We start from the raw sequence: 23,169 nt of genomic DNA on the forward strand, positions 1-23,169 counted from the left end.
ATGCTATGTTGTAATCCACCCTCATTTCCCATAGTCCTCTCTCTGAGTGGAGATGGCTCTTATCATCACAAAATCATTAGAACTGGCTTGAATCATGTCATTGTTGAAGAGAGCCACGCCCATCAGAATTGTTCATTATATAACCTTTTTGTTGTCATATATAATGATCCCCTGATTCTGCTCATTTCACTTAGCATCAGTTCGTGTAAGTCTCTCCAGGCCTCTCTGAAATCATCCTGCTGATCATTTCTTATAGAACAATAATATTCCATAACATTCATATACCATAACTTATTCAGCCATTCTCCAACTCATGGGCATCCATTCCGTTTCCAGTTTCTAGCCATTACAAAAGGGCTGCCACAAACCTTTTTCACGTGTGGATCCCTTTATTTCCTTTAAGATCTCTTTGAGATATAAACCCAGTAGAAACACTGCTGGGTCAAAGGATCAAAACAGTTTGATACCCCTTTAGGCACAGTTCCAAATTGCTTATCCCACCCCGACTCAATCAATTGGCTCCAGAGGCTTCCAGTATCAAATACTGAACACTCTTATTTGGCATTCAAAGCCCTTCATAATCTCAATCTCTCCTATTTTTCTAGTCTTTTTATACTTGAATGAGATAAGGTGAGATCTTTCAAGACAATTGTGAAAATCGAGTAAGGCTTCATTTATTTCAAAGTTTGAGTAGGCCTGAAGGACTTTAAGAATTAAGTCAAGGGAATACTTAAAGTGTCTCCTCCCTGCTATCCTCCTAAGGGCATACTTAAAGCCCCCTCCCTGTTATTCCCCTAAGGGCATACTTAAGTCCCCTTCTTGTTATCCTCCCTATTTCAACCAAATATGGGCAACTATGTACTTATTGGTCAAGTTCAATTTCTTGGGTAGTTCCCACGTTTAGAATGTAAGATCCTCAGCCAATAAGGATGAGGGTCAGTGGTGGGAGGGGGAATTTGCGTTAGGGATTAAAAGCGTTGACTCTTCTCTCTACGGTGCTTCCTCCCTTCCATGATCTGCTCCATGGATGGGAAGCCCGATTCTCACGAGAACTTATAATAAACTTTGCTTTGCTTCTAGACATCTCTCCAGTCTTTTTTTATTAAATGGTTTCTGACCCATACATACCTTCTTGTTGAAATTCAGAAGGAAATCCCAAAATATTGGGGTGGCAGACTGGTTTTATGAGGTGTCTCAAAAGAATGTTCAGGATTGAACCCAACTCCAAGTCAAGGGCAAAGTTTATTGTAATTGCAATATCAATTGAAGCAGGCTAAGTTCCAAGAGGATTTAGTAAAAAACCAGGAGCAAGAAGACAAATTTATAGGAAATGACAGAGAAATCCCATTCATGTCACTAATATGCTAATTTTATGACCCAGAGGTAGAACTGAAAGAGTTTTTATTCACTATTGTCTCAGAATAGTAGTCAGTGGTCAGTAGTCAGTATTGAATATCACTGACCAGCAGGTTATCTGTTTTAGGATTATCCTAAAGCTAGAAGACTTTAGAATAATAATAGACAGATTGTTAAAACAATAGCACTCTAAAGTCAGGGGACCTTGGAAGATCATTGCTATATTTCCGTAAAGTCTAGGGGAAGAAATATGTAACTATCTTTGACACATAGATTGTTAGAACAACAGTACTCTAAGATCAGGGGAGGATCACTGCCATATTTCTCTTAGAAGTGTCATTCTGACACTTATTTCTTCATCCAGTGACACTGGTCTCCTGGCTATTCCAAAGAAAAAAAATTCTCCATCTCTCAGTTCCCAGCAATTTTCTGTCTCCTTTGCTTTGAATGCTCTCCCTACTCCAGTCCCCTATTGACTTTCTGGGCTTCCTTTAAGTCCCAACTAAAATCTCACCTTCTACAGAAAGTCTTTCTGATGATGTGTAGGAATATGAGAGAGATCCCCTCTCTGCTTGGAGACACAGGTCCAAATGTGAAAGAATTCCTGAATCCCAAAGTCTGTAGCAAAAAAAGGAAATTATATTTTTTACTAAGAAGCTCCCTCCTTCTTAGCAGGCAGATTTCTTAATGAAGAACTTTGCAAAGAATGAGTTGGCAGAAACCTATTTTATTAGCAAATCTGGGGACAATTTGAACTGATTATCAGACCAAGATCTCCCAATTGAATGAATTTGAAGGCTTCCTGAATGGGGATCCAGCTTCTCAATGTGTGTATGTAGGGTGATTTGCCTTAGAAAAGCCCTGGAAAGTATGCCTTCTTCTAGATGCTTTGGAGCCTGGGAGACCCCAATCTCTCTTTTGCAGATCAAAGGGGACACAATTTTTACAGAGTTCACCTGCCTCATTTCCTAATCCCTCTAGATTCCAGTGGATTTTTTTTTCTTTTAATTATTTTCTACTTATCTTTGTATATATTTGTTTGCTTATTGCCCTTTGAGGGTAGAGACTGTCTTTTGCCTCTTTTTGAAGCCCCAGTTTAGCACATTGCCTGGCACATAGTAGGAACTTAATTAAATTTTTATCAATTGATATTATATACCACCCACCTCTCATCCTAGGACAAGCCTGAGGGGTCCTGGGATGTCTCTCCCTAATGCTCATGAGTTCGTATTTGTACATGTTCACTATGATTATCAACTGATACCAGTTAACTGGCCAGATCTAATTAACTTTGAGAAATGGGTTTTTATTACAATATTATAGCTGTCAAAACATTTCCCCCTTTTCTCCAAAGTCTATGGTACATTCTCCAACTATATTTATAGAGTTCATTGAAAAGTGGGATCAGACTTAGAGGACAAGTGGCAAAAAGAAATAACTCAGATACTAGAAATTCATTTATTGGAGCCTTCAAAATATTCTACTTAGGTATAGTGCAGTTTTTCTTCTTGGATCCTTAAATCTGGTTTTCCTCATCTCCTCTCACCTGTCCTTGGCTTCCAATGCAGAATATAGTTTCAATAGTTGTTCCTTGGATGCTTCATTAGAAAAGTCTGACAAAGAAATTATTTTACATATATTTCATAGGCTGAATTGATAACTATCTTCCCTCTCACATTACAGGAAGATAAGCATACCAAAATCCTTTAGATTTTTCAAAACTTACATGGTACTATGCTAATGGACTGAGGAACCAGGACAAAGCCTGGGACTGAGGCTATTGCTGAGGATACAGATGCAGTTATTTTCTTCCCCACCAATCAATTCCTTCTCAAGGATTTTCTCTATGCTTGCAGATTCGGATCCTTGATTCCACACACTTGATTCTGAGTTTATAGAAGTCCCAGAAAGTATGAAACCTCTCAAGCAACCTGAAAAGACTTCTTTTGTATTATCTAATGATTTTCAAGGACTTTAAATTGATCAACAACTTTTAATACTTAATCCGAAGCCTATTATTGATAGCTATTTGAAGCTGACTTCTTGGTTTCTAATAGGAACTAGTAGCTGGTTTCTACCTCAATTTGATTGCTTTATCAGATATATGTTCTCACTTGACAAAAGTATCAAGGTTAAGTGGTGATGGGATTCAATCAATTCCTACCCTTATAGAAAAAATTGGTAAAAATTTTCTAAATAAGTTAGGGAATATCTGCCTTAGAACTTATTTTACAGCTGACTAGCTGAGTTCCTCATGCTATCTCTCACCTAGCTTTGCATCCTCAGGATTATGCCCAGGAGTCCCACTGCCACAGATGCCAAATGGATTTGGCAGAATTAATGATTAGCTGTAGAGACCTGTCGGGCCTGCCTATCCATTCCCATCCAGCAGGTCTAGAGGCAAACTGGGCCTCTGTTCCCTCTGTAATTCTGCCAACATTCCAGCCACTGGTGTACTTTAGATAGTCTCATTGGACACAGCATGAAAGTCAACTCCCTACTGGCTCACTTAGAATGCTAATAGAATGTTTTTAAAGAATGCAAACAGCCAGAATAGTGTCCCCAGATACTTTTCTGAGCACTGTTCTTTTCCAGGTTAGCTCTCTAATGATGGGCTGATGTGTGCTGAATTAAGAAATACAAATAAAGCAAGGCCAAGTTAATATAGCACATTTAAAAGGCAAGACATCATTATTAATGACAATAGTAATAGTGGGAATTATTATTGTACTTGTTAGCTTGTGTCAGGCATTTTTCCTCCTTCCTGTTCAGCCCTAGACATTTTGGTTCCAATCATTGCCCCAGAATCACTGACTCTAGAAATTTTCTTGTCAACCACAATAACAAACCTGGCAAGGTGCTAAGGTGGTAACAATAATAACAGCTTACTTTTCTATAATGCTTTACAATTGACAATAGTAGTGGGATCGTGAGGACAGAAAAAAAATTGGCTTCCTTGTTCCAAAATACTTCCCCAGGTCAATTCAATCAGTTTGGTTCAATTCAACTCAACAAACATTCATTAAGCACTAATAAGCTAGGCACTGTGCATACAAAACCATTTCTAGCAGTACAAATTGCAACAGTAAAAAAAAAAAAAAAACTGGAAATAAACTAGATGTCCAGTGATTAGTGAATAACTGAATATAAGTTTGATATATGAATGTAATGGAAGTCTACCATAATAGTACCAGAAGACTACCAAAGCACACCAAAACAATAATGAATATTTTTTTAAAACCCAGAAATACAGAAAGATATATATGAAATGATGCAGAACAGCAAAAATGGAAACTAAAGAACAAAGAATATCCTAATTGCAACTATATGATTAAATACAAAGCAGCAACAAACTCATGTTTTTCTTCTAAAAGGTCTAAAACAGGAATTTTTTTTTATTAAAGCTTTTTATTTTTCAAAATATATGCATGGATAATTCTTTAACCCTTGCAAAACCTTGTGTTCTATTTTTTCCTCCCTTTCTCCTACCCCCTCCCCTAGATGGCATGTAGTCTAAGTAAACTTGGTAGAAATATATGTTAAATCCAATATATGCATACATATTTATATAATTATCTTGCTGTGCAAGAAAAATCATATCAAACCAGAAAAAATGAGAAAGAAAATAAAATGCAAGTAAACCACAACAAAGAGTGAAAATGCTATGTTGTGATCCACCTTTGTTTCCTACAGTCCTCTCTCTGGGTGTAGATGGCTCTCTTAATCACAGGATCATTGGAATGGGTTTGAATCTTTTCATTGTTGAAAAGAGCCATGTCCATCAGAAGTGATCATTGTATAATCTTCTTATTGCCCATGTACAGTGATCTCCTGATTCTGCTCATTTCACTCAGCATCAGTTCATGTAAGTCTCTCCAGGTCTCTCTGAAATCATACTGCTGGTAAATTATTAAAGAACAATAATATTCCATAACATTCATATACCATATTTTATTCAGCTATTCTCCAACCGATGGGCATCCATTCTGTTTCCAGTATCTTGCCATTACAAAAAAGACTGCTACATTTTTGCACATTTGTATTCCTTTCTCTCCTTTAAGATCTCTTTGGACTAATGCAGACAAGATTAGAAGGGAAGCAATAAACTGGGAAAACATTTTTACATTCAAAGGATCTGATAAAGGCCTCATTTCTAAAATATATAGAAAATTGACTCAAATTTATAAGAATTCAAGCCATTCTCCAATTGATAAATGGGTCAAAGGATATGAACAATTTTTAGATGAAGGAATTGAAACTATTTCTAATCATATGAGAAGGTGCTCCAAGTCATTATTGATCAGAGAAATGCAAATTAAGACAACTCTGAGAAACCATTATACACCTCTCAGATTGGCTAGAATGACAGGGAAAGATAATGGGGAATGTTGGAGGGGATGTGGGAAAACAGGGATACCGATGCATTCTTGGTAGAACTGTGAACAGATCCAACCATTCTGGAGAGCAATTTGGAACTATGCTATGTTGAAAAAGTTATCAAACTGTGCATATTTTGACCCAGCAGTGTTACTACTGGGCTTATACCCCAAAGAGATCTTAAAGGAGGGAAAAGGACTCACATGTACAAAAATGTTTGTGGCAGCCCTTTTTGCAATGGATAGAAACAGAAAAATGAATGGATGCCCATCAATTGAAGAATAGCTGAATAAATTGTGGTATATGAATGTTACGGAATATTATTGTTCTGTAAGAAATGACCAGCAGAATGAATACAGAAAGGCTTGGAGAGACATACATGAACTGATGCTGAATGAAATGAGCAGAACCAGGAGATTATATACAGTAACAAGATTATATAATGGTCCATTCTGATGGATGTGGCTCTCTTCAATATTGAGATGATTCAAACCAGTTCTAATTGTTCAGTGATGAAGGACTGTGGGAATTGAGTGTGGTTCACAACATAGCATTTCCACTCTTTTTGTGGTTGCTTGCTTTTATTTTGCTTCACTTTTTCTCTTGTGCAGCACAATAATTGGCTAAATATATATATATTTCTACCATGTTTAATCTATATTGGACTACTTGCCATCTAGGGGAGGGCGTGGGGAAAGGTGGGGAAAATTGGAACACAGAGTTTTGCAAAGTTAATGTTGGAGAATTGTTCATGTATATGTTTTGGAAAGTAAAAAGCTTTAAAAAAAAAAAAAAAAAAGATCTCTTTGGGATATAAGCCCAGTAGAAACACTGCTGGATCAAAACGTATGCACAGTTTGATAATTTTTGAGCATAGTTCCAAATTGCTCTCCAGAATGGTTGGATTCGTTCACAATTCCACTAATAATATATTAGTATCCCAGTTTTCCCACATCTCCTCCAATATTCATCATTATCTTTTCCTGTCATTTTAGCCAATCTGAGAGGTGTGTAGTAGTATCTCTGAGTTGTCTTAATTTGCATTTCTCTGATCAATAGTGATTTAGAGTATTTTTTCACATGACTAGAAATGGTTTCAATTTCTTCATCTCAAAATTGTCTGTTCATATCCTTTGACCATTTATCAAATGGAGAATGGCTTGAATTTTTACAAATTTGACTCAATTCTCTATATATTTTAGCAATGAGGCCTTTATCAGAACCCTTCAATGTAAAAGTATTTTCCCAGTTTATTGCTTCCCTTCTAATCTTGTTTGCATTAGTTTTGTTTGAACAAAACCTTTTTAACTTAATATAATCAAAATTATCTTTGTGATTGGTAATGATCTCCAGTTCTTTCCTCACAAATTCCTTCCTCCTCCACAGATCAGAGAGGTAAACTATTCAATGTTCTAATTTGCTTATGGTATCATTCTTTATGGCTAGATCATTAACACATTTCAACCTTATCTTGGTATATGCCATACTAGTTTTCAATTTTTCCAGTAGTATTTGTCAAATATTGAGTTCTTACTGGTTGCATTGTAATGACCACATATTTAAAATCAGCTGGAGTCAGGAATTCAGGTTAAGGGAAAAATCTTCAATCTTTACTGAAGTGAAGAGGTGAATAAGGATTGCGATAGCAATAAGGACAAGAAAGATTGCGATAGCAATATGGGCAGTTGCGACAGGAAGACAGCTAACAGAGGGGATCTGAGCTGAAAGGTCTTCGCAATGGCAAAAGCAAACAGTCTCTCCTTCTCCTTCCTTTTCCACTCCCCTGCCTCCACCCACCAAAATCTTCATTTCCTATACAACACATCAGGACTTGCACAAAGAGTGGGCGGGGGCCATTCTTTCTCCAAGCTTATATATTAATAGAGTATGGTCCAATTACTATTTAGCCTCACATGCTTGGGACCTCAGTGCATCAACTCAAGCCTCAGCCCATTACACATGTTTTTTTTTTTTTTACTCTTTTGAAGCAAATAGAGTTAAATGACTTGTCCAGGGTCACATTGCTAGGAAGTATTAAGTATCTGAGGCTGGATTTGAAGTCAGGTCCTTCTTGACTTTAGGGTTGGTGCTCTATTGCACTATTTACCTATTCCAGTCTATGAACTCAAAAAAAATTTTTTTTGATAACTTTTTCAAAACGTTTCCTTTGTAATAATGATACAAGCAATATTTTAACCATTGTTCTCTCTTTCCTTGAACCCCACATGTGAGATAGGTTAATTTGCAACTGGAAGTTTCTTGCACTAGCCTTCTCCAAAGGAGGACATACATAGCCCAAGAAGGGTACATTTCTTTGGAATGTGGGAAAAAATATTAGAACTTTTATTTGTGTTTATTTTTAAGTTAAAAAATAAGAAATGAAAAAAAAATAAGAAATGAATTAAACTTCATTAATGTTTAATATATAGTTCATTGGTACCTATAGCTGGTTCAAATGTCCAATGGTTATAGTATATGGTATGGCAGGTAACATAAAGGAAGACTAACATGGAGGTGTTTAACTGTGGTATTTTAAGAGTATTGTGATAACAAGAGAACTGTTCGGTTCTGCACACATATATTGTGTCTGGGATATACTGTGACATATTTAACATGTAAAGGACTGCTTGCCATCTGGGGGAGGAGGTGGAGGGAGGGAGGGGAAAAATCAGAACAGAAGGGCTAATGCTGTAAAAAATTACCCTGGCATGGGTTCTGTCAATAAAAAGTTATAATTTTTTTTTTAAAAAGAATATTGTGATATATTTTTTTTCTAATCAAATGGTTTTATGCATTGCATGATCAAGTTTTAACTATATTAATCCTCACAAAACAGAGATATGGCATTAGGATACTTGCAAAGAAACTATAATTGGGTATAATAAGAGTGAATGAATTATTGATGCTTCCATTCAATTCTTCATAAAACACATTAGAAAATAAAAGCAAAGATCTAATTGGATTTGAAAGTTGACCTCCTAAAACTGAAATAAGAGTGTTTGAAATACAGATTTTATATTCATTATTATCTTTATCCTAAATGTATATTGTATCTTAAGATATTAACTAATGATACTATGAAACTATCATGATTAGTAAGATATTTAAAACTAAGATTTGGCTATTAAATACTATGTAAGGGTGTCATCTATGGAAATATATCTGGATACCTAAATAATTTAGAAGTAAAATTTTCTAATTTCTTTAAAATTCTTTCAAATGAAAGTGTTCCAGTGGGTTTTGAACCCATTTGTTAAAAGCATAAAGATGCAATATGTTCTGATGAGTTTAAAAAAATTGATTGACATCAAAGATGGAAATTTATTAGGAAAATTTTACCAGAAAACCTTTGTTTTATAAGAAAATGGATTTGACAAATGAAAATCATGAATTAGTTAAGTATAGCCAATGTTGAACTTTTTTAGTATCTACATATCTAAGTAAAGTGTGTTTTTCAGCTCTGATAAGACATTAAAACCAAATATCAAATAAATCAAAATCAGGAACAGTCGAATCACTGGATCATAAAGTGTTAAACTAAAATGCTTTTTAAAAATGATGCATATTCAATGACACTGCTCTTCCAAAATTTTTGATAACACTTTTTATTGAGAGCAAAAAAAGCTTTTGTGTTGTTAATGAATGACATGTTTATTTCATTTATATATATATATTTTAGTTTCTATTTTTTGTATATATTATCATAGTAGGAAATGTATGTATGTATATTGCAAATTATTGACTCATTTTTCCACCCTTATCTCTTTCTAGCACATAGGGTCCTTAAAAGGGCAAATCTTTATAAACATCTAATGGAGAGAAAAATGACAGTTGAAATTCATCTTTATATACAGCAAATAGGGCCTGGCAGACCTCTCCAGGCGCCGAGCTGTCCAGTGTGGAATGACAGACATTGAGTCACCAACTTCCACTGGACCACTGCACCATTGGTTACGGAGACAATTGGGAGCAGTGGGGTGGTTCACGACTGGTCTTGCAGCACACTCTGCGGCTGCTGGGGCGAGTGGCGGTGGGGGCCGGTGGGCAGAAGGGGAGCGAGGGGCTACTTCGTAGAGAGAATGAGGGCCACGATCAGGCCGTAGAGGCCGAGGACCTCGGCGAAGATCAGGATGAGGATCATGCCCACGAAAAGTCGCGGCTGCTGCGCCGAACCCCAGACACCGGAATCCCCCACGACGCCGATGGCAAAGCCCGCAGCCAGCCCGCTCAGGCCCACGCTTAGGCCGGCTCCCAGGTGAAGGAAGCTCTTGTAGAGGCTGATCCCCGGGGTCACTGCGTTGGCGATGAGGACGGCCACCACCAGGCCGTAGATTGCGATGATACCAGCCATGATGACGGGAATGATTGACCTCATGATCACGTCGGGTCGCATGACTGCCATGGCTGCGATCCCGGTGCCGCTTTTGGCTGTGCCATAAGCTGCACCCAGGGCGCTGAAGATCATGGCGGCCGAGGCTCCCAGGACACCAAAGAAGGACGAGTATTCCGGGCCCTCAGACATGGCTGCGTAGCCTGGGAGGCCGGAAAAGGGATGGGGCTGGGAGGGAGGCCGAGCACGGGACCAGGCAGCGCGGCTAAAGGGTTGGAAGTCGGGGTGAAGTCGGAGACGTTCGGGGGATATGTATTTATTAAGAAGAGATAGCAGGGACTTAAAATACAAAAAAATCTACTCCAATATCGTGATGCATTCTCTCCCCTGTATTTTCACTTGGTCATTAAGGAAAGTATTTAATAAATACATTTAATTTATAAAATTCCCTCTCCCCAGTCCAAACAAATGGTATTTTCTGGCCCTCGAGGACCTTTCTTTTCCCCCTCTCCCTCTCCCCCCCTCCTCCCCCACCTCTCTTTATGGAGTTCCCACTACAGTCACTTCCAAGTAACAGAAAGATGGGTAACTTTCTTGCCCAGCTGATGAGCTACTCCTTGCTGGGCCAGGCCAAGCACATTATTCTGCCGGGTTTCTTTGGGGTGCTCTCACAGGGTTGGAGGGTGGGATTCAGTGGATACTTCAGGCCGGAGTCAGAAAGCTGTGAATAAAAATTCTCCCAGATACTTAACAGCTACGTGAACCTGGACAAATTACTTAATCCTGTTTGCCTCAGTTTTTTTATTGGTCAAATGAGCTGGAGGAGATGGCAAACCATTCCAATCTCTTTGACAAGAAAACCTTGAGGGGGATCACAAAGAACTGAAAAACAGCTGAACAGCATTTGAAGATTATAGTAACTACCAATATTGCTTAGGATACTGAGTGTTTCAAATAAGTTTAGAAAATAGAAATAGGCTGATTTTAGCTGGAGAAAGAAATAGTCTGAGACGGTCTCAGACTCTCCTCTAGGAGGGGCACACCCTTCTGTCCCTAAGGGAAACTCCCAAGATAAGTAATCTCATTCAATTATGAATTGAATTGAATTGAAAATCAGTCTCCCAGAGTCATCTGGTGATAGACTCCAGGTTCCCAGCCAAAGATCAAAGCTTATGCCCAGACATCTTTGCATAAATCCTAACAGGATTTTGCCTGCAAAGAAAGCTGTCTTTCTTAGTGTACTATTTTCTTAACCCACCTTTGCCAATTCCTAATCAGGAGCCATTTGCCTTTCTGGACTTGGCTCACTGATGAAGATATTTTCTTCTCAGTGTAAATCCACCTTCAAAAAACTAAACTGCCAGGATTCTTTGCCCACAAAGAAAGCTGTCTTAAGTGTAAATAAATCCCCTTTTGCCACACAGACTTCAAGTTTGCGAATTTTTTCACAAGGGATCTGCAGCATCAACCAGAGGGGATCTCTTACCCTTAATTCTTGCACCTCATCAATATGACTGAGAGAAGAAAGAAAGATGTTTTATAGTCATGATCACATTGTAATTGAGTTAGCTCATATGAGCTTTTAATTTTCTAGCTGCTGGGGAAGAAGATGAGAGGTTGGTTGTTCCAATCTTTACTATACCCAGTCAATTCTGGCTTAACAGCCAGTTAAAAGATGTTTCTGTCAACATGCAATATGCAGACAGAAAAATGTCAGAGAATGCTTGCTCTTGTTCTGAAGTGGAAGGAAGAGTCCCTCCATACTCATATATGGAAGCAGGTTCACTAACATTTTATGTATTAAATATATTCTGTATAATCAACTAGGAAAGGCAAACTCCTGCATGCTAGTCCTCCATTATACATGTGATTTATAAATAAATATGCATCTACTAGGAATATATATTCAGTTTTTTTTTAACTTATAATGGTGATTGTTCAAAAAAGTTTAGAGACTACTGTCCTACACCAATGAAAATCACAGATCTTGATACATATTTATATATACATTTATATATATATTTATAGACACATGCATTTGTATCTCTATATATTCATGCATGTGTATGTATTTGTATTTATATAATGCCTATACAAATGGAAAAAAGATGCATGCAATCTGCCAAAGTTAGAGCTTTCAGCCTAATTTGTCATGGGTAAGGAAAGCTTGTTTGGTGTAATTTTAGAGACTTGGTAGTTCCCATTGCCGCAAAAAAATCACTGAACATATTTACTGATTCTTGAAATTTCCTCTTTAGAGCTTTAAAGCTTTTAATATGCCTCATTTTCCTCTCTCTTCTGAGAAAGCTCCCTTGAAATATTGATACTTTTAAGGCTTCTTATAGGAATTGGGTATTTGGGTATTTTAATGGATTTCTGATTTTCTTGGCTTGATTACTCTTGCTAATGTAATCTTGGAACTTAACACTCTTTCTCTGTGATTCTCATCCATATCTTTTTCTTAAATATTTCCATTAAACCTCCAGAGAGGCATCTGCCTCTCTGAAGGTCTATATTTTGTTTCCTTCTCTTTTTAAATATCTTAGGGATATCAATGTAGCACTCAGTCAATCCATCTGTTATTTCTCATTCTCCTTAAGTGACTAATTATTATTACACAATGCAAACTGAGGATTTAAGAGCAGATTTCGATTTTGTGGATAAGAGGGGAAAGCCTCAGATTATAAACTGAGGGAGGGGGAAGGTTTATCTAGTCTACATTCATTCCTGGGCTTGGCCCGGCTTCATTGGTTAGGCCTTAGAGTTTCCTGGAATCCTTTGTTAAAATAGAAATACTAAGGCTGGAAGGACTAGGGAATTAAACCTTTGCTAAAGATTAGTTAATCAGCATTCTTTCCTGCTGAGAAGTTTTCTGGACAGATAACCCTGAGGGAGGAGACTGAGCTAGTAAGGAAAATGGGGACACCAAAACTGGACTTTGTAACTTACATAAGATTATACTGGGTAGACTTGAATCACAGAATCTATTTGGAATCAGAGGATTTAGGATTAAATCTTGTTTGTCACTGTGTAGGCATTTGAATGATACTGAAACCTGGCTCTCACCTGATGACACAGCCTTCTTACCCACACTTTCCAGTATGGGTTGCACCTCTATTCATTCTTCTGTGCTCACTGGTGGAGGAGGAATAGTTGGGAATACTTCTTGCTCTCTCTCACCACTTCCAATTCTCTACCTCCATTGTTCAGTAATCTCTTTTTCTTTGAAGTTTATGCTATTCCTATTTACAACTCTATCAAAATCTCAGTAGCATATATAGGGCCATGATGTAGAAGTAAGTTTGAGAATGATATAATTTATTGGCTTGTTGGAGAGGTTGATAATTTATTTGCCAAAGATTTTCAAGACCAGTCAGTCATTACTCAAATACTCAAATAGTTCTGATTGAATTGATTTGCAAGTTATCTCCAGTTATGCAGAACTGAATTCTATCTATATTCATCTATTCTTGTGACCCATATCCATGTCCTCCCATAAATTTACCAAAGGGGATTTGCCCTCCATTCTGAAAGGAAAAGCCACATAAAGATTATAAAATTACTGAAGAATTTATATGTTTTTATACAAATCAATTAAAATTTGATAACCACTTGTTATATACATACTTCAAGTAAGGTAAGTGCTAGGGATAATTTGATATCTTTGATTTCATTAATGTAGGTTTTCCTGCATAAAAGTCAGACCTTCCCCAATACACTCTTTGTGAAAACCACCTCATTAGTGAGAAATAGTCCTTGTATAACCCCCTCTATCTGCAGACCAAGTTATCAAAAGAAAAAAGAAGGTAAACGGGAAACAGGATTTCTCAGAATAATAACCATGAGTAATTCAAGACTCATCGCCTAGGTTCTGGGAGAAGAGCAAAGACTTGCTCTTCCAGCAGAAAACACTTAAGAGATAACCCCTTACTCAACAGCTTAGAGAAAAACCTGACTAATTGTTTCATGGCCTAGAGATATCTAGCCATCCCTATCAGATTGATTGAGAAAAACCTGAAACAGACCAAATTCTCTTAGTTACTAGCTCAGTTATTTAGAAACCTTTAACCCCTCTTGCTTAATTGAATATTTACTTTTGAAGCAAAACAGACCCCTTTTTCTTAATAACATTTTGAAATATTTATTGCTTAACCAAGACCCTGGTACCACAAAAAGCCCACCTGTATTCTAAAGACAAATAAGGAATAAAGATTGAGTTGGCTAATGATTTTAAAAGAATTAACAGGAGGCAGTTGGGTGGAATAGGATTTCTGTAAACCTCAACTTTATAACTGTACTCCTTACTTTTATAAAATTGGCTTTCCCTGCTCCAGACTTTCTGGGGAGGGGACTACCCTGCTTCTCATGAGAATCAAAATAAAGAAACTTTCTATTTGTACCATGCTTTTGAGCAGTCAATTTGAGTTAGGATCTTGCATGCCACACAGATTGGAAACTTGTGATGCTACTTTTTAAAGTTTTTCTCCCTTCCTCTTTCTGTCCTTCCCTAGAATATGGCATTTGTGCCCTTCATTGCTCTTCAAACCCTTTACAAGTCAAATGGCTTGGCTAGTTCACAATCTTTTCTCATGGCTGGCTACAGCTCACTGCAACACTGCTGTTGCTCCATTCATACTTGATGAAAGGTCATTAGCCCATAATTTTAAGCTTTAAAAAGTTTTCATTGAGTGAAAGAAGGGAATAAGTTGTGGCCTGCCCTAAGTATCTTTCACTGGCTAGACAGGTTTTTCCTGGTGGAGGAGTCTAGCTAGCCATTCTTCTTCAGAGGACTCAGTGGAGACCAAACTAGCTCATATCCTTACTGTTGTTAAAACAGGTTTAAGGCTACACTAGCAAACTGTGTTTTTTCCAAGAGAGATCAGTAACTTGAGCAGTGACTTTGCCTGTAAAATCTTCTCTAATTCTCCTTGCTGTTTTCTAATGAGTTCTACTTTTAGATTCCACTTCATACTCAAACCAGTCACATATCTGTTTGAATTCTTTACAAAAGGGAATATATTATCTAAGAGCCAAACAGAAAACATTTTAAAGATGTTCTTTAGTTCATAATGTTATCCCTGACTGGTTACTATCTTATTAGATATTAGATATCAATATAGGGAAGAAAAAAGATAATGAGAGAAAATGCCTTTTTTTTTTTTAAGAGAAAAATCATTTTAGATATTAGTGTTTGTCTTGACTGGAAATAAATTCTTTTTTATTTAAGTTTTTAATTTTCAAAACATATACAAGGATAATTTTTTAACATTGACCTTTGAAAAACCTTGTGTTCCAATTTTCTCCCTTTTCTTCCTTCCACCCCCTCTCTTAGATGGTGGAAAGAAATTCTTACAAGCGATACAATTCATACAAAAAAAAAATCAGTTAATGAAGTGCTCTTGGATGGAACAGTTCCTAACTTTGTGCTGGGCATATGTACTTCTGTATTTTTATAACAGTGATTACTCTGGATCCTATTACTTGAGAACCGGGTATTATACATTTCTATCCTTCTCTCAGGGTCCTTTAGTACCCTTAAGGAGATTAGAAGATGTTTGGCTTCTGTCATTGACTCAAGTCCCCAATATTGTGTTTTGTCACGTTAGCTTAGTTTTCACAAAGGAACATTTATTTTAAAGATATAGTAACAAACAGACCAACATCTTTGCCTGTTTAACTTGGTGATATATATCCCCCTTGGGTCTTCTCAGTTCCTGAGCCAGTGAAGATTAGATTCACAATTTAACTTGTTCCTATATAGTATGATCCCACCAAATTCCAAATCCAATGCTCTCTGGGCTTGTGCTTGAGTGAAAGTATTATCTGGAAGCTGGTGAGGAATCCTGCTTCTAAGGTCATTGTGATTTAAACTTCCAAAACCAGGAACTTGTATCTCCCTTGTTAAGAGATTAAAAGGATAAGTGTACCTTATCAAAATCCCAGCTTTGTATTTTGGGTCCTAAGGAAAGGAAGGATGGGGACTTTTTTCTCCTCTCCAGCATAGTGAATGATTCCCATGTTATGGGTAACGATCTCACCTCTAGACCAGAAAGAAGTCATGCTGAGATTCTTTATGTGGTAGTTTTACAAATACAGCCCATTCTGATTACGGGAAGAAGCGGTTACCTGTGTAGTAGGGGAATGCAGAATGATTTCTTCCAGAAGTGGGTACCTATCATCTCCAGCATAGGTACCCCTATAGTTGATCTGGGTATGTGCCAAAGCCTGGTTATACTTGGATGGATCAGTGACTTCAGTGTGGGTGCTTTTGTAGTACAAACTAAAACATATCTATTTCATCTGTTTGGCTCTTTTCCATATTTCCTCTTAATATGTGGGAGCCTGTCCTTTGGATCACTTGGCAATGTAAGGATACACAAGTGCTACGTATGTTATCTCCTGTGCACTCATAATCAAACAAATCTGTGCTTTCCTCAATCTGGGCATGCCATACAACAGCAACATATGATTCAAAAATCCATGTTCCACAGGTAATTCATTTATTATAAGAAATTCTGGGGGCTTTCATTGATTTTTTTTCCTACAAGAATACCTGTAGACTACATGGATCCATTGGTTATCCCTTGCTCTCTGTACATGACCAGCCTATTTTCTTTTTCATTAAAACATTTCTTTGATGACACCATTCTTTTCCTTCATAATTCCTTGTTTGTATTGTGTTACATTATATTCACACCAATTGTGCACTTCTTCATTGAATTCTGAATGATATTCATGTTCATTTTTTCAAAGTATAGTATTCTATTATTTGTAGCCATTCAAGATGAAGTATGTAGAGATGAATAAAATACCTGTTTATTGTGCTGATTCCTATTTTTGTCTACAAAAAACTTAGTTTATTCTAACTGTCCCCCTCTCCCTTTCTTACATAATAAACCTTAAAAAAAAAAATCACAAAACAAAAACTTACCGCAAAAGATACTTCTCTTCTTTCACGGTTTTTTAAAAAAAATTTCGCAGTGTTTAAGAATTAATTAATTAATCCATTTATTAAATACTTTATGTTTTGCTATACACTATACTAAGCACTGGGGACAAAAATAGAAAAAGTGAGACAATCTCTGCTCTCAAGACGTTCACGCTAACTGGGAAAACAACACACACAAGAAAATAAATAGGAAATAATTAAGAGAGGAAAAGGCACTGAAAGGAAAGGTAGATGGAAAGGCCCAGGAATCCTAAGGTTGAGCAACAAAGCAGATGATAAAGCCTAAGGGTTCTTGTGATATCAGTATATCAGCATCCAGAATGAACAGTATAGGAGGAAGAGATACTTGAAGATAATAGAGGAAGGGCAAAAGGTAAGAAGACATGGGGACTTTAGGAAATGACAATAGAGGTAGATGCTAAGGCCTGATAGTCTTTCATCTCAGTGTAGGGAATACTGATGGGTGACTCCCATCTCTTATAAGAAGTGTGAACAGTAAAACAGCACAGATAGCTCCAGAGCACCTGAGACTAATAAAATTTGTGAGAAGAGAAGGGTGTTGTCTGTGGTGGTAGGTTTTCTTGCCTCCTAACTGCCCTAGATGGATTCATGTTCATGTTATTTTATTTAAAAAAAAAATAGATTATATATTCAGGATCCTGATTTAGATCTTGTTTGTAATAAAACAGGATAATAATACTTTTATTTTCTACTTCACAAGATTATTGTGAGAATAATGTTTTTGTGAAGTAGAAAATGCAAGTATTATTGTTCTTTTTTGCAAATAAGGAAACAGATTCAGAATTAGAATTTTGTATTAAAAGCTCTTTATACTTTTGGGAGGAAAGTCAGGGATTTATCTGTCATGATTTGGTTATTTTCTAGGTTCCTTTTGACAGTTGACAGTTTGTGCTGGGTATTGAGTACTGTACTCTTCCGTGTTTTCAGATCAGAGACCTGCAAACTTTCACTGCACCCTAGGAAGTCTAGTATAAGGTGAAACATCCATCCTAGACTGAGTTTTTTTTTTTTCTCCCTGAGGCAATTGGGGTTAAGTGACTTGCCCAGGGTCACACACTAGATTGAGCTTTAAAAGATCCTGACCCTGATTTGGGTCTGGGGAAAACAACTCAGCTTGTCCTTGTTTGCAGCCCCAATAAATTGCTGCTGGTCTCAGCCCTTGTGAAGTACCTGGAAGGCTCCCTAGGTTCAGAGTGATGGAACTAAAGCCCCTCTTTTATCCTGAGTCCCTAGCCTAGTCACTCAGGTACGGAATTCCGATTAGGCTAGGAAATAAATCTGTAACTTCACTTTGTGGTTAGTGCTGTCCCTGCTTCTTGCCCAGAAAATAGCCATAGTCCACGTCTGAAATGGGTCCACCTAGTACTGTTCTTTGCATTGGTACTTGACCACAAATCAGCCTTGTGCTTTCTGGTTTTTCTTTTCCAAATTCAACTTGAGTTAGCAACCCTGGTGCAGGATCAAAATGACACAGCTGCAGACAGGAACCTCCTACAACAAACTACACAATAAGAAACTGTCCCATATACAGCTGCTTCAAGGACACACCTATAGGTCAGTCCTACTCCTAGTTGAAGGTTCCTTCCCAAGTATATGTTCTGTTCCTACTCCTGGGCTGGGAAAATAACTCACTGTATTTAATTTTTGGATTTCCCAATCTTCTTAATTAAGCAATATCTTATTAATCAATCTTATCAAGCAATCAATTAGTAAAGACTTTCAAAATGCTTAATACGTGCCAGGCATTGAATTAAGGGTTGGAGATACAAAAAAGGCAAAAACATTTCCTCCTCTTAAGGAATTTATAAATTATTGGGGAAGAAAACATGCAAACAAATATATGGAAAGCAAGCTACAGACAGAATAAACAGGAAATAATTAAGAGACGGAAAACCACTGGAAGGAATTAAGAAGACTCAGGGAAAGCTTCTTATAAAAAGTGAGATTTTATTTGAGACTTAAATGAAACCAGGAAAGTTAATTGATCCTTGTAATATTTGGGCTAAACTGCTTCCTACTCCAATATCTTTACCCATCTCCCTCTTTGGAGAGTATGTGTGTGCAGCTTCCTTCCTTTCTTCCTTCCTCCCTTTCTCCCTCCCTCCCTCCCTTCTTCTCTCCCTTCCTCCCTCCCTTCTTCTTTCCTTCCTTCCTCTCTCCCTCCCTTCTTCCTACCTTCCTTCCTTCCTTCTTTCTTTTCTTCCTTCCTTCTTTCCTTCCTTCCTTCTGTCAATAATATTTCATTATATTCTTCTACATATTTGTTTACCCATTCACAAAATGATGGGCTCCTCTTTACTCCCCCCTGACCCTCCGCCTTGTTTTTTGCTATTAAAAAAATACTCATTTAAATATTTCATATATATAAGTCCTTTTCTTTGTTTTTTTCTTTCTTTGATCTCTTTGGTGTATGTGCTTAAGTAATATACACAATTTTGTGTGGTTTCTATATAATTGCAAATGATTTATCAGAATGTCTGGGACTTTTCTCATATCCATTCTAATAATTCTCTTTAAAAAATTTTTTCCTCATATATTGTATCTAGGATATACTGCAACATATCCAACATATAAAGGACTGCTTGCCATCTAGGGGAGGGGGTGGAGGGAGGGAGGGGAAAAAAAAATCGGAACAGAAATGAGTGTAAATATAATGTAATTATTAAATAAAAAAATTAAAAAAAAAAAAAAAAAAAAGAAAAAAATTTTTTCCTGACATCTTTGCCAATCTTATGGGTATGAGGTAGTATGGGATAGTACCCTAACTTACTTTTCTCTTTTTATTAGTGATTTGGAACATTTTTTTCAACTGGTTATTGATATCTTGTATCTCTTTCCTTGAGAACTGCCCTATTCATGTCTTTTGACCATTTTTGAGTTTGGGAATGAGTAGCCATTTGAACTCGGATCTCCTGGCACCAAGTTCTTTATGTTTCCCACTATACTACACTAACTCTTATGTTCCCCTCAATCCTCATGCTACAAAGGTGCATATACAAAGTAGATTATATGGTTTTAGAGCTGGGACTTTCTCTAGTTTAATCCTACTCTTATAACTAAGACACAAAGAGATTTAATGATTTCCCCAGTATGAACAGCTTCCTAGAGTCAGGAGCTGTTTTATATGCATAATGGAAAGAGCATGGGTTTTGAGTCTGAACACTTTATGGTTTTGCTCAGGTTATTTAGCTTTTTGGGCCCCAGTTTCTCCATCTTCAAAGTGATAGGGTTGATCTAGATGACTTCTCTTCCTGACGTATATCTGTGATTAACAAACGAATATAAGGGCAGGGCTAGAGAGTTTGCTAGAATTCTCCTTGTGTAGGTTATTTGCCACCATTTTCTTTTATGTTTGAAACAGCAGAGACCCTGCCACTCTGAATGAAAGACAATTATCAGGTCAGGGAAGAAAAGGAAAAGAGCAGTAAGGTAAGAGTTCTGCAGAGTCAAGAGTTGTCAAAAAGCTTTGTCCATCAAACAGGAAATGGAGGAACTATAACAGAAGGATTGGGCAACAGTCAAATGAAACCATGTAGGAAGCTGACATGAGGCTCCTCAGAGAATCGTAATACTGACAAAAGACATGCAAACTTGAGAGCTGTACATTTGTATGAAAATCCATTACGACAAGAAGCCACACTTAAGTCACCTACAGGGCTTGGCCTCCGGGCCAGAACTCCATTGTCCCTGCACATCCAATGAAGTCAGCCATGGGTAAAGCAAATGACCAATGAAAGGGAAGTGTTTCAGCAAGCTAACCTTTCAAAAACAATTTAGCTTCTTTCTCCAGAGTCCTGGCTGTAATTGACAGGTATTTCTTTACCTGTCTCCTTAACCAAACAGACACAAAAGTGCTGAGCCATTTTAAATGTTCCCAAAGCCTGGGTTTATCTTGGAAACAGTTTTAAGTATCTCCTGCTAAGAGATCAGAGCTACCTTCAGAACTTTTAGTCATTATTGGTATGAACAATTTGCCACAAAATTTCTGTGTTATGATTTGTAATATCTGGGGAGAGAAAAGGAAGATGTGTTGTGTTGGGGATAGAGAAAGATGTTATTATACTTTCCAAATCTGTTTCCCATCAGTGAAACACAGATGATAATGACTACCTCTTGTGAGTGGGTGAGGGCTAATTAGTTATCACTTTTGAAGCCTTAAATATTATTAAGAGATTTTTGCTGAGGTTGGATAGGAAGCTTTCATGTCTTAGTGGGTGAAAATGATTGGTATGGAAAAGTTGGAGATTTCTGAAAACTGATTTCTATCTTCATCCCGTGGCAGTCTTTAGACATTTATATCTAAATTGGGTAGTTGTGTTACTTTCCAGATAGTTATCTGCAGAGTCCTTAGATTTAGAGTATTTTTGATTATATATTTCATAGAATAATAGGTATATGACCACAAGGGACTTTAAAGATAATCTAGTCCAACTCCATCCTTTCACAAGTGAGGGGGAAAGGCCCCTAAAAGGGAAATGACTTGTCCAATTCACAAAGTACTAATTAGTGAAACTAGTGTTTGAACCTAGCAGAGAATAAACTGGGACTTTGTTTCAAAGTAGGATTTTTCTGAGGGGAGATTTGTCTCCTTGCAGGATACTTAAGAGGCTTCTGATAGTGTTTTTCCTCTTCTAAAGAAGTCATACATGTATAACCAGCAAAAATAAATTAATAAAAAAAAGAAGAAAGATGAATGGTGGGGGAAATATGGTCCCCAGTGGTGGGATGGGAGCAGAGCTATAGTTAGGTAAAGATGAGAGTGTTAAAATAGATGGGGAGAGTAGGAATGGGAACAGATCAATTGTACATTTATTCAGATGAGTGAGAGAAGTAGTTGATAGAGCTCTGGACTGGTTGGGATTTCCTGGTAAGGGAACTGATGTCCTTTCAGGAGTCACTTCATAGCATGTCTCATGAGTTAGAGAGAGGGAACAGTGAAGTTACTGGTTAACCTACAATCTGGAAAGTATGGCTCTGCAAACAATTAGCTTGTAGAGGTGTGGAGGTCATCAAGGAAGATTTTAAGACCTGGGAAAGGAGAAAGTGCCTTAGCCCTTTAGTAGAGGGACCTAACTTCTTGAAGATACCTGCCCAGCTTCAAAGATTTGTTCTTTTCCTGGAAGCTTTGCCTTCTTTGGCTTCTCAGAAAAATGGAAGATGAGAGTGGGTGGACAGGAAGTGGGAGATGAAAATTTGTAGGAGTGTCAAGGATGTTGAGGGGCCTCAGGGATCAGAGGATAGAGAACTAGATGCCCTAGGTAGGGAGAATACTAGAAGTTTTCCCCAAAGTTTCCTCAAAGCATGTTTAGTCCTAGAAGAGAGATTGTGTGTGTGTGTGTGTGTGTTTTGAGATTCAATTCCTTCTTCCCTGTTTAGCTGCCTATTCTGTGGCATGAGAGCAGGGCAATTGCTCAGTAAAGCCAAAATCTTGGAGGCTTAACAAGCTGTTTGAAGGAGGGCTGCTTTAGGCTTCAGAAAACTTATGTTTTAATCCCTCCTATTTCACCAACAAGGAGTTGGGGGGGGAGGGGGAGGGTCTCTTGGCTCTTCTATAAAATGAAAATCTTGGACTAGGATGTCTCTATAATCCCCTTTTTGGGGAAGTGGGGGTGTGTGTCAGGTCTGGAGTTAAAAAGATGTGAATTCAAATCTACCATCAGATACTTTCTAGCTATATGATCCTGAACAAGTCACTCGGCTCCATTTGCCTCAGTTTCCTTATCTAAAATGAACTGGAGAAGGAAATAGCAAATCACTTGAGTTTTGTTTTTTTTTTTTAAACCAAGAAAATTACAAATAGGCTTAAATGACTGAACAAAATAAACATAGGTACTTTTCAACTCTGTCATCCATAAGTTCATAGATCTTGAAATAAAAATGACCTTCATTTTACTTTACAAATGGGTAACTGAGACTAGGAGGTGGAAAGCGATTTGCCCAGATTCAGAGGCAGGGTTGGAAAAACTAGCTCTCCAAAAATGCATGATACACTTTTAAGTTTTGTCAGTATTACTGATATTTTCTCTACCACTTTTTAAAAGTTTAAACAATTGATCAAACAATAAATCGAGTCCTGATTTGTAGTTTTCCAATTTCCAAAGAATTAATTGCTCATCCTGAAAATTTAATAAGTGGT

General features: G+C 37.3%; 1 protein-coding gene across 1 annotated transcript; it reads right to left on the reverse strand.

Moving 5' to 3' along the window:
• Nucleotides 1–9,712: 9,712 nt before the first annotated feature.
• On the reverse strand, nucleotides 9,713–10,414 carry LOC127546689 (V-type proton ATPase 16 kDa proteolipid subunit c-like). The gene has a single exon (XM_051973676.1). It carries the CDS (start codon nucleotides 10,253–10,255, stop codon nucleotides 9,797–9,799), a length of 459 nt encoding a protein of 152 aa, XP_051829636.1. The 5' UTR covers nucleotides 10,256–10,414; the 3' UTR covers nucleotides 9,713–9,796.
• Between the last annotated feature and the right edge of the window lie 12,755 nt (nucleotides 10,415–23,169).

This window comes from Antechinus flavipes, chromosome 2 (assembly GCF_016432865.1).
Source record: "Antechinus flavipes isolate AdamAnt ecotype Samford, QLD, Australia chromosome 2, AdamAnt_v2, whole genome shotgun sequence".
In the NCBI taxonomy this organism is placed as follows: domain Eukaryota; kingdom Metazoa; phylum Chordata; class Mammalia; order Dasyuromorphia; family Dasyuridae; genus Antechinus; species Antechinus flavipes.

Excerpts from the sequence above, each read along its gene's own strand:
- LOC127546689 (XM_051973676.1), bottom strand. The coding sequence starts at position 10,255 with ATGTCTGAGGGCCCGGAATACTCGTCCTTCTTTGGTGTCCTGGGAGCC.